Source organism: Cervus canadensis, chromosome 8 (genome assembly GCF_019320065.1).
Source record: "Cervus canadensis isolate Bull #8, Minnesota chromosome 8, ASM1932006v1, whole genome shotgun sequence".
Classification (NCBI taxonomy): domain Eukaryota; kingdom Metazoa; phylum Chordata; class Mammalia; order Artiodactyla; family Cervidae; genus Cervus; species Cervus canadensis.
The window spans coordinates 27,007,421-27,022,378 of NC_057393.1; the positions used below are offsets into that span (position 1 = coordinate 27,007,421).

General features: G+C 36.9%; 1 protein-coding gene across 2 annotated transcripts in view; it reads left to right on the plus strand.

The window, feature by feature from the left end:
* The window catches only part of NT5C2 (5'-nucleotidase, cytosolic II), a 97,998-nt gene that overhangs the window by 16,877 nt on the left and 66,163 nt on the right, over window positions 1-14,958 (plus strand). For both annotated transcript variants that reach the window (XM_043475536.1, XM_043475537.1), the window contains exon 2: window positions 9,291-9,415. In XM_043475536.1, the coding sequence (XP_043331471.1) occupies window positions 9,315-9,415 (101 nt within the window). In that variant the 5' untranslated portion in view covers window positions 9,291-9,314. The remainder of the gene's footprint in view (window positions 1-9,290; window positions 9,416-14,958) is intronic.

Here is a 14,958-nt window from a genome sequence, read left to right on the forward strand (position 1 = left end):
CACTCCTTGGAAGAAAAGCTATGACCAACCTAGACAGCATATTAGAAAGCAGAGACATTACTTTGCTGACAAAGGTCTGTCTAGTCAAGGCTGTGGTTTTTCCAGTAATCACATATGGTTTTAAGAGTTGGACCATAAAGAAGGCTGAGTGATGAAGAATTGGTGCTTTTGAACTGTGGTGTTGGAGAAGACTCTCGAGAGTCCCTTGGACTGCAAGGAGATCAAACCAGCCAGTCCTAAAGGAAATCAGTCCTGAATACTCATTGGAAGGACTAATGCTGAAGCTGAAACTCCAATTCTTTGGCCACCTGATGAGAAGAACTGACTCAGTGGAAAAGACCCTGATGCTGGGAAAGATTGAAGGCAGGAGAAGGGGACAACAGAGGATAAGATGGTTGGATGGCATCACCGACTCGATGGATATGAGTTTGAGCAGAAAGTTGGTGATGGACAGTAAAGCCTGGCATGCTGTAGTCCATGGGGTTGCAAAGAATCAGATATGACTGAGTGACTGAACTGAACTGCAAATGTTTTCCCCCCGACTGTAGCTTATCTCCCCCTTCCCACCTAAAGAGTGATAGAAAACACTTTAATGGAAACACAATATGAAAATACAGTTTTGTTTCATTTATGTCCTCTGTTAGCCATGAAAAGAGACAAGTGGAATATATAAACAAAATTAGAGTCAATATTTAAACTTCCAAAGGGAGTGAAATATTTTTGTATCACTCATATACATATAAACCATAATGTGCAGAACATGACTTGTAATGCCAACCTAGTAGTAAGTTGATTGATTGTTTATCAATCATATCCTCACTTTACTGAGGTCTGTGAACAAATATTATTTCCTTTTAGATTTGACTGTTGAGTTTAAAGCCAGCTTTTTCAGTCTCCTCTTTCACCTTCATCAAGAGGCTCTTTAGTTCCTCTTCACTTTCTGCCAGTAAAGGGGTATCATCTGCATATCTCAGGTTGTTGATATTTCTCCCTGCAGTCTTGATTCCAGCTTTTGATTCGCCTAGCCTGGCGTTTTGCATGATGTGCTCTTCTTAGAAGTTAAACAGTCAGGGTGACAATATACAGCCTTGTCGTACATCTTTCCAGTTTTGAACCAGTCCGTTGTTCCCTGTCCGGTTTTCAAGTTGCTTCTTGACCCATATACAGGTTTCTCAGGAGACAGGTAAGGAGGTCTGGTACTCCCACCTCTTTAAGAATTTTCCACAGTTTGTTGTGATCCACACAGTCAAGGCTTTAGCTTAGTCAATGGAGCAGAAATGGATGTTTTTCTGGAACTCCCTTGCTTTCTCCGTGATCCAGCAAATGCTGGCAGTTTGATCCCTGGTTCCTTTGTCCCTTTGAAATCCAACTTGTATATCTGAAAGTTCTTGGTTCACATGTTGCTGAAGCCTACCTTGAAAGTCTCTGAGCATAACCTTGCTAGCATGTGAAATGGGCTTCCCTGGTGCCTGAGTGGTAAAGAATTTTCTTGCCAATTCAAGAGACGTGGGTTCGATCCCTGGGTTTGGAGATTCCCTGAAGAAGGAAATGGCAACCCACTCCAGTATCTTGCCTAGAAAAATCCCATGGACAGAGGAGCCTGGTGGGCTACAGCCCATGGGGTCACAGAAGAGTTGAACAAATCTTAGCAACTAAACAGCAGCAACAACATCCCACTTTATACACAGACACACAACATCTTCTTTATCTAGTCATTTGTCGATGGACATTTAGGTTGCTTCTGTGTTTTGAATACTGCTGCTATGAACATCAGGGTGCATGTATCTTTTCAAATTACATAGTTTTCTCTGGATATATGCCCAGGAGTGGGATCGCTGGATCTTATGGCAACTCTGTTTTTAGTTGGTTTTTTTTAAACCTCAGGATAAAGGATGGACTTACTTTCTTTAAATGAACCATTTAATTAATTAATTTTTTGGCTGTGCCATGTGGCATAGGATCTTAGCTCCCCAGCCAGGGACTGAACCTGTCTGTGCCCTTGACATTGAAAGGTTGGAGTCCCAACCATTGGACTACCAGGGAATACTCTTATTTTTAGTTTTTTAAGGAACCTCCATACTGTTTTCCCTACTCGCTGCGCTAGTTTACATTCCTCCCAACAATGTAGGAGGGCTCCTTTTTCTCCCCACCCTCTCCAACATTTGTTATTTGAATACTTTTAAATGATATGGCCTTTCTGACTGGTATGAGGGTGTAGTTTTGATTTGCATTTTGCTAATAATTAGTGATACTGAGCATCTTTTGATGTGCCTGTTGGCCATCTAAATGTCTCCTTTGGGAAAATGTCTATTTAGGTCTGCCCATTTTTTATTGGATTGTTTTTATTGTTGTTTTTGAGTGGTATGAGCTGTTTATGTATTTTGGAAACTAAGTCCTTGTCAGTTGTATCATTTGCAAATATTTTCTCCCAGTCTGTAGGTTGTCTTTTCATTTTATTTATGGTTTCCTTTGCTGTGGAAAAGCTTTATAAGTTTGGTTAGGTCCCATTTTGCTTCTTTTTTAATTGCCTTTGGGAGACTGACCTAAGAAAGCATTGGTACAGTTTATGTCACAGAATGTTTTGCCTGTGTTCTCTTCTAGGAGTTTTGTGGCATCATGTCTTAATATCAATATTTAAGTCTTTACAGCTTTTTTTTTTTTTTGATTGGGGTAGATGTTTAAAACTTAATGTAATTAAAAAAGAGTGTTCCTGAATATTCCCTCACACACATGCCCCACCACAAACACAGTTTTCCCTGTTATCAACATCTTGTATTAGCGTGGTACATTTGTTAGAATTGATGAGCCAATACTGAGGCATTATTATTAACTAAAGTCCATAGATTATGTTTGGGCATACTCCTTGTGTAATACGTCCTGTAGTTTTTGTGTGGACATAAGTTTTCAATTTCATTGGGTAAATAACAAGTAGCATGATTGCTGGATCACGTGGTGAGAGTGTGTTTAGTTTTATGAGAAAGTGCCAAACTATCTTTGAAAGTGGCTGTGCCACTTTGAATTCTCACCAGCAGTGAATACAGATTATGTTTGGTACAAAAAAACCCTTAATGTAACTTTCTAAATGTGGTTTAAGGTGCTTCTACCTCCTTGCTATTTTTTGTTTGCTTTGTTGTTTCCTTTTTCTCTTTGTCTCATGTTTTGGGTTATTTCTTGTTTCCCCTTACCTCTCTTGTTGCCTGATTAAGCTATACCTTTGTTACTTTGGTGATTGCCTTAGGGTAGGTAATATGCATCTTTACCTTATCACAGTCTGCTTTCAAGTGGTATTATACTGCTTCATGTATACTATACATGAAATAGTATACTAAACTAAACTAAAAACTATAGTATACATTTTAAGTATACTGTACTTAAAATGCTATATTTCTGGTTTTTTTCTTTCCACCTTTGTGTTATTACTGTCATATATTTTACTTCTGTAAACCTTCTGAGTGACTCAGATGGTAAAGAAACCACCTACGATGCGGGAGACCTGGGTTTGATCCCTGGATGGGAAGATGGCATGGCAACCCACTCCAGTATTCTTGCCTTGGAGAATCCCATGGACAGAGGAACCTGGTGGGCTACAGTTCACAGGGTCACAAAGAGTTGGATACAACTGAAGTGACTGAGAATGCAACAATATACTATTATTACTTTTGCTTCAAACAGTTGTATTTTGAAAGTACTTAATATTTTATAGTTATCCATTTCTTTGTGTAGATTGATTTATTTTTAAAAAAAAATTATTTATTTATGGCTTCACTGGATCTTTGTTGCTGTACATTGGGCTTTCTTTAGATGTAGTGAACGGGGGCTACTCTTTGTTAGAGTGTGAGGGCTTCTCATTGCAGTGGTTTCTCTTGTGGAGCATAGGCTTTAGGTACATGGGCTTCAATCGCTGTTTCATGCAGGCTCAGTAGTTGCGGCACTGTTCTGGTGCACGGACTTAGTTGCTCTGTAGTATGTGGGATCTTCCCAGACCAGGGATTGAACCTGTATCCCCTGCATTGGAAGGTAGGTTCTTAACCACTGGACCACCAAGGACATCCCTGTGTAGATTAGTTTCTATCTGGTATTGTTTTCTTCTTACCTGAAGGACTTCTTTAAAATTTCTTTCAGTCTTCTGGTGATTAATTCTTTCAGTTTTTGTATGTCTGAAAGGTGTTTTTGTCGGGTAAAGAATCCTAGGTTGGCACTTATTTTTTTTTGGTACTTTAGAGGTGTTTCTTCACTTTCCTCTGACTTCACTGCTTCAGATAAACATTTTTTTTCTTTTTTCTCTCGATGATGTCTTCTCTGTCTAACTTTTTTTTTTTTTTTCTAGCTTTTTCTTTAATGTTTTCTCTCTATCACTCCTTTTAAATAATTTGATTTTGATGTATCTTGGTGTAGTTTTCTTATCTCATATGCTTCGGGTTTGGTCAGTTTTCTTGGATCTGCAGATTTCCAATTTTCATAAAATTTGGCAAATTTTCACCCACTGTTTCTTTAAATATTTTTTTTCTGTCCTCTCTCTTTTGTGGATTCTGTTATGCATATATTAGAAATCAGAATATACTTTATCATGTTGCACAGGTCACTGATCTCTTTTAATTTGGATAATTTTTATGGCTATGTCTTCCAAGTCCACTAATGTTTTCTGTAATGTCTGCTCTGTCATTAATCTATTTAGCATGTTTTCCACCTCAGATATTGTTGTAATTACTTCTAGATGTTTGATTTGTGTATTTTTAAAAATTTTTCATATCTATACTTGGCGTTTTAAGTCTACTAGACTAATAATAAGAGTCTTGGGTTTGATCCCTGGGTCAGGAAGATGCCCTGGAGGAAGGCATGACAACTCACTCCAGTATTTTTGCCTGGAGAATCCCCATGGACAGAGGAGCCTGGTGGACTATAGTCCTTAGGACTGCAAAGAGTTGGAATCAAGCAACTTATCACACAGACTAATAACAACAACTTAGTGTCTTTGAATATTCTATCGTCTGTGTCATTTGTGGGTTTGCATCAGTTGATTTTTCTCCTCTTTGTGTATCATATTTTCCTTTCTTTGAATGCTGCTAATTTTTTATTGGATGCCATACAGTATACATTTTACATGGTTAAGTAATAGATATTTTTGTATTCTTACACATATTTTTATTTTGTGACATAGTTAAGTTACTTGGAAGCAGTTTGATCTTTCTTAGGTCTTGCTTTTAATCTTTGCTAGGCAGGATCAGAGCAGCCCAGATAATTTTGGCCTTCTACAGACACAAAATCCTTCCAACTGCTCTACTTAATACTATATGATGATGAAGTTTTACATTCTAGCTGATAGGGGCAGGAACTATTCCTAGTCTGTGAGCTTCAGAAATTGTTTCCTCAACACTCTTTAGCTGGTTCTTTTTAGGACCTTGTGTGGTTTCCTCACTGAGGAAATCAAACTACATATGTGCTAATCAATATTCAGGTGAAGATTAGAGGGTTCACCCTCTGCTGATCTACTTAACTTTTTAAAAATAAAAAGAAGCAGACTTTTGTGAGTACTGTTAGAGATTTTTAAAAGTTGGAATTCACTTATGGCCTTAACAATAAATAAATAAAAATTTATTTTCTATGCTATATGAACTATAACCACAGTAGGACTTGAACTCAAATTGAAGCTTTTCTTTAATGGCATGATTATTCTAATTTCTCTTAATTTATCATAGAATACAAATTTCATTTCTGAGTCTTATTTAAACTTATGTGAAATATAGCCCTGTTTTTTCGCTCAATATCCAAACCCACCCCACATGAAAAATTATTGAAGTTCCATTGTAATGCTCTAGTTTTCAAAATTTAACCCTTTTTTGGGGGGGGGGTGGTTCACAAAATAGCCTGGGTTTGCTATATGAATTTTTTTAAAAACAAAAACCCTCATAGTATATCTAGATTCAGTTATAATAACCTGAAAAATGACATATTAATTTTATATTTTAAGTTCAGTTCAGTCACTCAGTCTTGTCTGACTCTTTGCGACCCCATGAACTGCAGCACGCCAGGCCTCCCTGTCCATCACCAACTCCCGGAGTACACCCAAACCCATGTCCATTGAGTCGGTGATGCCATCCAACCATCTCATCTTCTGTTGTCTCCTTCTCCTCCTGCCCTCAATCTTTCCCAGCATCAGGGTCTTTTTAAATGAGTCAGCTCTTCGCATCAGGTGGCCAAAGTATTGGAGTTTCAGCTTCAGCATCAGTCCTTCCAGTGAGCACCCAGAACTGATCTCCTTTAGGATGGACTGGTTGGATCTCCTTGCAGTCCAAGGGACTCTCAAGAGTCTTCTCCAACACCACAGTTCAAAAGCATCAATTCTTTGGCGCTCAGCTTTCTTTATAGTCCAACTTCTCACATCCATACTTGAGTACTGGAAACACCATAGCCTTGATTTGGGGGACCTTTGTTGACAAAGTAATGTCTCTGCTTTTCAGTATGCTGTCTAGGTTGGTCATAACTTTCCTTCCAAGGAGTAAAGCATCTTTGAATTTCATTGCTGCAATCACCATCTGCAGTGATTTTGGAGCCCCCAAAAATTAAGTCAGCCACTATTTTCACTGTTTCCCCATCTGTTTGCCATGAAGTGATGGGACCAGATGCCATGATCTTAGTTTTCTGAATGTTGAGCTATAAGCCAGCTTTTTCACTCTCCTCTTTCACTTTCATCAAGAGGCTCTTTAGTTCTTCTTCACTTTCAGCCATAAGGGTGTTGTTATCTGCATATCTGAGGTTATTGATATTTCTCCTGGCAATCTTGACTTCCGCTTGTGCTTCCTCCAGCCCAGTGTTTCTCATGATGTACTCTGCATATAAGTTAAATAAGCAGGGTGACAATATACAGCCTTGACATACTCCTTTTCCTATTTGGAGCCAGTTTGTTGTTCCATGTGCAGTTCAAACTGTTGCTTCCTAACCTGCATACAGGTTTCTCAAGAGGCAGGTCAGGTGGTCTGGTATTCCTGTCTCCTTCAGAATTTTCCACAGTTTATTGTGATCCACACAGTCAAAGGCTTTGGCATAGAAGAGTCTTAAAATACAGTTTTTAACTAGAGTCTTTTTTTTTTGGCCACACCTGTGGTATGCAGAATTCTAGTTTCCCAATCAGGGATCGAACCTGTGAACCCTGCAGTGGAAGCATGGAGTCTTAACCACTGGGCTGCCAGGGAAGTCCCTTGACTAGTACTAGCCAGTACCACAGTTACCTAAAGGGTTTGGAAATTTTGATTACTTCAGGAACATTACAGATCTAAATATATATCCAAAAGAATTGAAAACTAGTACTCAAGTAAATGCATTGTTCATACATGTTCATAGCAGTACTGTTCACAGTAACTAAAAGGTAGAAGAATCCAAATGTCCATTAATGGATGAATGGATAAGTGAATTGTGGTACATACAAATGAAATATTTCTTATTCATCCATAAAAAGGAATGAAGTATCTGAAACATGGTACAACATGGATGAATCTAGAAAACATGCTAAGTGAAGGAAGCCAGACACAAAAACTCACGTATTACATGATTCTGCTTATATGCTATATCCAGAATAGATAAACCCAAAGAGACAGAACTGGGATTGGTAGTGGCCAGGGGGTAGGGGGGACGGGGAGAAACTGCTTACTAGGTAAGATTTTTTTTTTGGTAATATTTATTTGGCTGCACCAGGTCTTAATTGTGGCACGTGGGATCTTATATCTTTGTTGCCTGTAGCATGTGGGATCTTTAGTTGTGGCATGTGGGATATCTAGTCCCATGACCAGGGAATGAACCCAGGCCCCCTGCATTGGTCATATGGAGTCTTATAGGACCACCAGGGAATCCCCTGAGTAAGCAGTTTTACTCTGGAGTGATAAAAATATTTTGGAACTCGGTAGAGGTGGTGGTTGAACTATACTATGAGCATACCAAATGCCATCGACTTATTCACTATAAAATGTTTGTTTTCTTATGTGAATTTTGCTTCAATAAATTATTTTCAAAAGCTACAAAGATGACTTATTTAAAAATTGACTTAATATAAACAGTGTTAGCATTTTCAAAATTGGGAATAAGTTAGAATGCAGATGTTTTCACAAGTATTGGTACTATGAAAGAAAGAAAGGTGAAAGTGAAGTTGCTCAGTCCTGCCTGACTCTTTGTGACCCCATGGATCATAGCCTACTAGGCTTCTCCGTCCATGGGATTTTCTAGGCAAGAGTACTGGAGTCGGTTGCCATTTCCTTCTCCAGGGGATCTTCCCGACCCAGGGGTCGAACCCAGGTCTCCTGCTTTGCAGGCAGATGCTTTACCCTCTGAGCCACCAGGGGAGCCCTATTGGTACTTTAATAAAACGTTAATAAAGATTGAACTCTAAAAGGTTATTTTTCATCCTTATTTAAAACTATTTACAGATGAAAACTTCTGTAAATAGAAGTGAAACCTATAACAGGGCCTATAGTTAAAATACAGTAAAGATATTTACCTGCTTACCTGGCTTTAAATGTTTATTCTAATGAGATTAAATCTTTTAGTTTATTTCTTCTTCTAGTTCAGTCTTTAATGCTATCTGGAAGATAATTTATTGTAGAAAAATACAAAAGCATAATCTAATTAGAAGTCAAGTGCACGTGACTTATATTTGTACTACCATTGATTGATTTTGCTGTTTTTATCAGAATTTAAAAATTGCTTACCTTACATATTTTAACTTTACATATGTTAACTGAACATTATATATTTTCTCAAATCTTTGTGGTCTCAGCTCCTTTTCTAGAATCTAGGATTAAAGTAAATTATTACTGACTGTCATGCTTAATTATTTGAAAGTGATATATGTGATCTTTCTGGATAGAAATTACTATATGAAATTATTTTCCTAAATTTAGATAGTGTAGAAGTGTTGGTTTAATTTTCAGTATATTTCCATATTCAATACATTTTATTTTATTTTTTCAAAATGTTCGTTGATTTAGTCTGCATTGGGTCTCAGTTGTGGTGTGCAGGATCCTCATTGTGGCGTACAGGCTCAGCAGTTGCACTGTTGAGGCCCGAGTCGCGCCCGCAGCATGTGGGATCTTAGTCCCTGACCAAGGATTGAACCCGCATCCCCTGCATTTGGGAGGCTGATCTTAACCACTGGACCACCAGGGAAGTCCCACAATATATTTAAATAGATAGTTATATCAGATAGTTTGCAATGTACAATTCTACTAATTTTTTAAAAAAATCTGATATCAATATATGAATGACAGTGTTAATATGCTAAATTACTGATTTTTCTTTTCTAGAATTGAGCATACAATTAAAACAAAATGACAACCTCCTGGAGTGATCGGTTACAAAATGCAGCAGATATGCCTGCTAACATGGATAAACATGCCCTGAAAAAGTATCGGCGAGAAGCCTATCATCGGTAAGTATTTAGTCTATTTATTTTATTTATTATTTTTTAATTTTTGGCTGCGCTGGCTTTTTGTTGCCATGCGTCTGGGCTTTCTCTAGTTGCGGCAAGCAGGGGCTACTCTTCCTTGTCATTTGGTTACTTTTCTTAGGAAGCACAAATTCGAGGGCTCTTGGGCTCAGTCGTAGAGGCTCATGGGCCTAGTTGCTCTGTGGCATATGGGATCTTCCAAGACCAGGGATCGAACCTGTGTCCCCTGCACTGGCGGATTCCTAACTTCTGGACCAACAGGGAAGTCCTGTTTTATCAGCTCAATTCTCATAAGAGCTCTATAAAGTGGGCATATAATATCTTCATTTTACAGATTATGAAATTAGTGTGCAGAGTGGTTAGGTAATTTACCCTAGATCACACAGCTAGTTCATGGTTCAAACCAGTCCAAAGTCCAGACTTCTAATTGCCAGACTTTTAACCACATTGCTGTTGCTGCTTTAAAAAAAAAAAATTTCTTTTTACTGCTTCTTATATCTACTTCTTATATCTTCTTATATCTACTAATAAAAGTCCTCAAGAGCAGAAAGTCTTCAGCTGCTAAAAGATTGTGCCTTAGTTATTAATAATACAATTCTTAATTACTATTTGCCAGAAACTGATTATAATTTTTAAATAGAGTTTTAGAATTGTGCCTACTGATTACTGTGTTAATCTTGAATGTAAATAATTCTGGATATTAACAGTATTTTCTTATATTAAGACTTTAAAATTTCCTTTAAATCATTTTTCCTTTAAAAGTTTAAAGTGTAAAGTATTCTCAATTTACTTTCCACTTTTAATAGATTCAGTTAAATGGCTGTTTCTAAATTTTAATGGCTACCTGAACCTTAAGTAGCTGAGGTACTTGGAAGTAGGTATTGTAATTAGGAATCATTTGGTTTTAGACAGAAATTAGAAGTTTATACTTGATAGAAACATCTGGGCCACACTAGAACCATCTCTGCTTCCATCTTGGGAAAGCCAGGAATAAGTAGAAATGCTGGTTTACTGGTAGTGCCAAAAAAATTGCATGGGAACTCCAGGAAATCTGTGACAACTCAATTACTCATCTCTTCTGAGATGGTTAAATTAGTTTATACAGATAAGTTTTTGTAAAACAGATGAAAGAATTATTCTGGTTCCATTCTTTCCTATGTAGGAAAGCTAATCCAGATTAGGTAACATTTCAGTGGTTCAGTAAGCATTAATATTTTGAAGAAGATTGATACTGAATATTGAATATTTTGAAAGTTAATTATTGTATCAGTAGTTGGTTTTTAAGTAGGTTGGTGATATTTTCCTGATACTAGGTCACTAGGTAGCATTTTTTTTCCAATTCATTGTTTACATTATGAAAAAAATGTAAGAACAAATATTATGAGTACTACTTGTACTATAGAACAAAATTTTGGAAACTTAGTAAAAGATGAAAAATTAAAAACTGAATTCCCAAAGCAAAAAACTGTATATTTGAATCATTTAATTTGTGATATACACAAATTTTTATCACTTCAGGTGAAAACCACACCTTCCTGCCAACTAGTGTCACATTCTTAGAAGGATGCAAAGGATGAATCCTGAACCTCACAAAATGTGCTGATTTTTGTATTCTTGAGTTTAAAACATGGGTACTGCCTTTTCCAAATTCCAAATCTTTCATTCTGCTTTTTCTGTTTGCTTGTTATGTTCATTGAGAACACCAACTACTTCTACATTCTTGATTTGGTTTAGACAAAGGGGTTTTAATGATCATCCAGAGTTTGTTGAACAGCTTCATGCAGTGTAAACTGTCCTGTCTCATCAGTTTCATTTAGTGCATTTTTATATTTCAAATAGTCCTGGAGCTCAACATGACATAAATTGAACATATAAGCTGACAACAAATCTGTCTTGACAAGGTGGAATCTTCAGTCCATCCCACTGTAGCCAGTATAACTTATTTTAGACCCCAATAAGTTTTCTGTTTTGATCACTTAGTGGTGCAAATCTATTAGAAAGGAAACAAAGTATTTCGTAACAAATTGATTTGATTCTATTAATTCCCATCAAAAATAGGAAGACTCAATTAGTCAGTGGGTACTAGTGATCCTCTGCAGCAGTGAGACATGTTGCTTGATGTATGTGGGAATTAAACTGTAAAACAGTGTTTATGTGTGTGTGTAAAAATAAAAGGCATAACATATGCATTTGGAAGAGAAAAAATCTAGAGAGAGGTGTTTTGTACTTTCTATTCAATTTTTTATGTAGTCTTTATATTCATAAAGTATACATTTGGTTATGATGTAACATCACTGAAAACAAGGGCTTAGAATCATGTAGTGAAGAGAGGTCATCTAGGAAACATCAAATATCCTAATTGTATTTAATATGTCACAGCCTGAGAGCACTTCTGACTCATTTGGAATGATAACCTCCTGGAAGATTTTAGACAGGCTCTCACACCCTGTGTTCTTCATATAGTAGAATAATAGGAGGAATAGGAAAAGCATCTTGAACGGTTTGAACTTTTAGGTCATTTAAAACTTTTTCCACTTTTTTCTATTTTAATAAAGTATACATGACCTAAAATTTGTCATCTTAACTGTTTTTAAGTATACAGTTCAGTGGTATTAAGTATATACACATTGTTAGGTAGTCATCACCACTGTCCATCCCCACAACTCTTTTCATTTTGTAAAATTAAAACCTTATACCTATTGAGCAATAACTTTCCAATCTCCCCTCACCCTAACCCTTGGCAACCAATCACCATTATCTTTCTGTCTTGATGGTTTTGACCACCCTAAGTACCTCGTGTGGAGAAGTCAGTGGCACCCCACTGCAGTGCTCTTGCCTGGAAAATCCCATGGAGGGAGGAGCCTGGTGGGCTGCAGTCCATGGGGTCGCTAAGAGTTGGACACAACTGAGCGACTTCACTTTCACTTTTCACTTTCATGCATTGGAGAAGGAAATGGCAACCCACTCCAGTGTTCTTGCCTGGAGAATCCCAGGGATGGGGGAGCCTGGTGGGTTGCCATCTATAGGGTTGCACAGAGTCAGACACGACTGAAGTGACTTAGCAGCAGCAAGTACCTCGTGTAAATAGAATCATCCAGTGTTTGTCTTTGGTGACTGGCTTATTTCACTTAACATGATGTCACCAAGATTCATCTCTGTTGTAGCATATTCCAGAATTTCCTTTTAATATAGAGAATTAGGTTCTTGAATTCTTGCAGGTATTTGCTTTTGTTAATTAAAATTTTTTAATAGCTTTGAAAAGAAATTTAGTTTTTTAGTTAAGTCAATTTATAGAGTATTCCATTTCAGGGCTCTATATTAAAGACATTTATTGGGATTGGTAATTTATCCTTGGTTAAATCAGGCAAGCTGTGATGATCATTTATCATAATTGTACCTTGTATGTGATGCTTCAGAATTCCCTTTTGGAAGAAGGTAAATATTTTTAATTAAGTAAATAAATACCTAACTTCCAACTTTTTTTCTTGCTTAATATTAGTCTTCTAAGTTACAATATGGAAATGACGTTCATGTGTCATTATTAAGAAACTGGCCTTCAGAATGTATGACGTGTTCTTCCATTTCCTTATTATGATTGTTGAGATGTCTATGCTGGGGTTAATCATCAGGCCAAACCCTTCATTGGAATATGTTTCTGTATATGGTCAGAAGACAGGCTGAGCTGTTTAGATCTTATTGTGGCTTGAAGGAGGCAGGTTAAACAATTACCTTTTGATTAGTACCCTGTTGAATATCTAGAATTTGATAATAATGAGTACCAGTCACAGTTTGTGTCCACCAAATCCAGGAGTGGAACTATCAGAATTTTCATCTGCTCTTCCTGTTGACAGTACCCTGGATGCTGAAGTCAGGTATTTGGTTTTATCCTTTTAAAGTTTCAATGATTACAGTACAGATTAATTTTTGTAAGTAAATTTGCTCTTCGTGAACATAGCTTGTGAATTCATCAGTTGCTTTTATCTTGTCAAACTGAAATTAGATAAGTAACTGGGTTTGTGAATTTCTGGTTATCCAAACTTTTGTCTTATTTTGAAAGACATTGTAGTCACTTTGTCTTTAAAGTTCTTTGTATAGTTGTCTGAAATTATTTTTTTAATTGAAATTTTGGCCTTTATATCAGTATTTACTTAGATCTGTGGAATAATAATTTATTTTCCAGTCAACATAAGTTTATCATATATGTCTAAGGAATAAAAGGAATTTATTTTTTAGTACCTAGAGCTTAGCACACTAGTAGAATTAGAGATGTTAATACTGTTTTAACCTCATATTAAAGACAGGTGTCAGATTTTATGCAGACAAGGACTACGGGTAAGCGAAGTTTAATTTTTTTCTCAATTACTTACAGATATCACATGAATGTCATTCAGCTTTTTGTATCATAAAAATGATACCATTTTATACCATCACCAACCATGTTAGAAATGTGCTTTTAGGGAAGAAGTGAAGTCACTAAGTCGTGTCTGACTCTTTGCGACCCTGTGGACTGTAGCCTACCAGGCTCCTCCATCCATGGGGTTCTCCATGCAGGAATACTGGAGTGGATGGCTATTTCCTTCTCCAGGGGGTTTTCCTGACCCAGGGATCGAACCTAGGTCTCCTGCATTGCAGGCAGACGCTTTAATCTCTGAGCCACCAGAGAAGCCTGTTTTAGGGAATAGGGAATGCCAATTAAAACCATGTTGTATATACAAATTACAGTGGCTAAAATTAAAAATACTGGCAATACCAAATGTTGATAAGAATGTGGAGTATTTAGAACTCTGTTTCATTGTTGGTAGAAAGGCAAAATGCTCCAGCTACTCTGCAGAACAGTTTGGTAGTTTCTTATAAAGTTAGAGACACTTATCTATCATTACTTACCATTTTGTATCATTTTGAGTTAACCTGCCATTTTAGTATAGTTTCTAATATTCAAGTGGATAAATTGTTAAAATTTCAGTAGCCATATTGTAGATTGAAAGTCAAATGGAAATAAGGTTCTCAGAAATGCCAAGAAGCCATCCTTAAATAATGTACAGATGTCCTGTCAGAGTAAGAAGAATGAGGTAGAGTATCAGAACTATATTAATTTTTTTGTTAGTATATCATTCTAATGCTTTGGCTAGTGTTTCGTATTCCTAAGGAATGACAAATGAGGACTCAGGTATTGGTAAGACTTTGAACATTTAAGTGATGGAATACTATCAGCAGTAACAAGGAATGAACTATTGATGCACCAACTTTAACGCAGCTCAAGAAAACTATGCTGAATTAATAAAGCAAATCTCACAAAGTTACTTACTGTATTACTCCATAGCATGCCTGAAATGGTAAAATTATGGAGATTGGGGAAGGAGTAGTGGTTTGATGTTAGGGATTGGCTTGGGTGGAGGGAGATGGGCGTTGCTGTAAAAAGTAGCACAGGGAATCCTTGTGATGGAACTATTTTGTATCTTGACTCTAGTGGTGATTACATGAATCTACACAGACACAAATGAGTATATATGAAACTGGTGAAATTT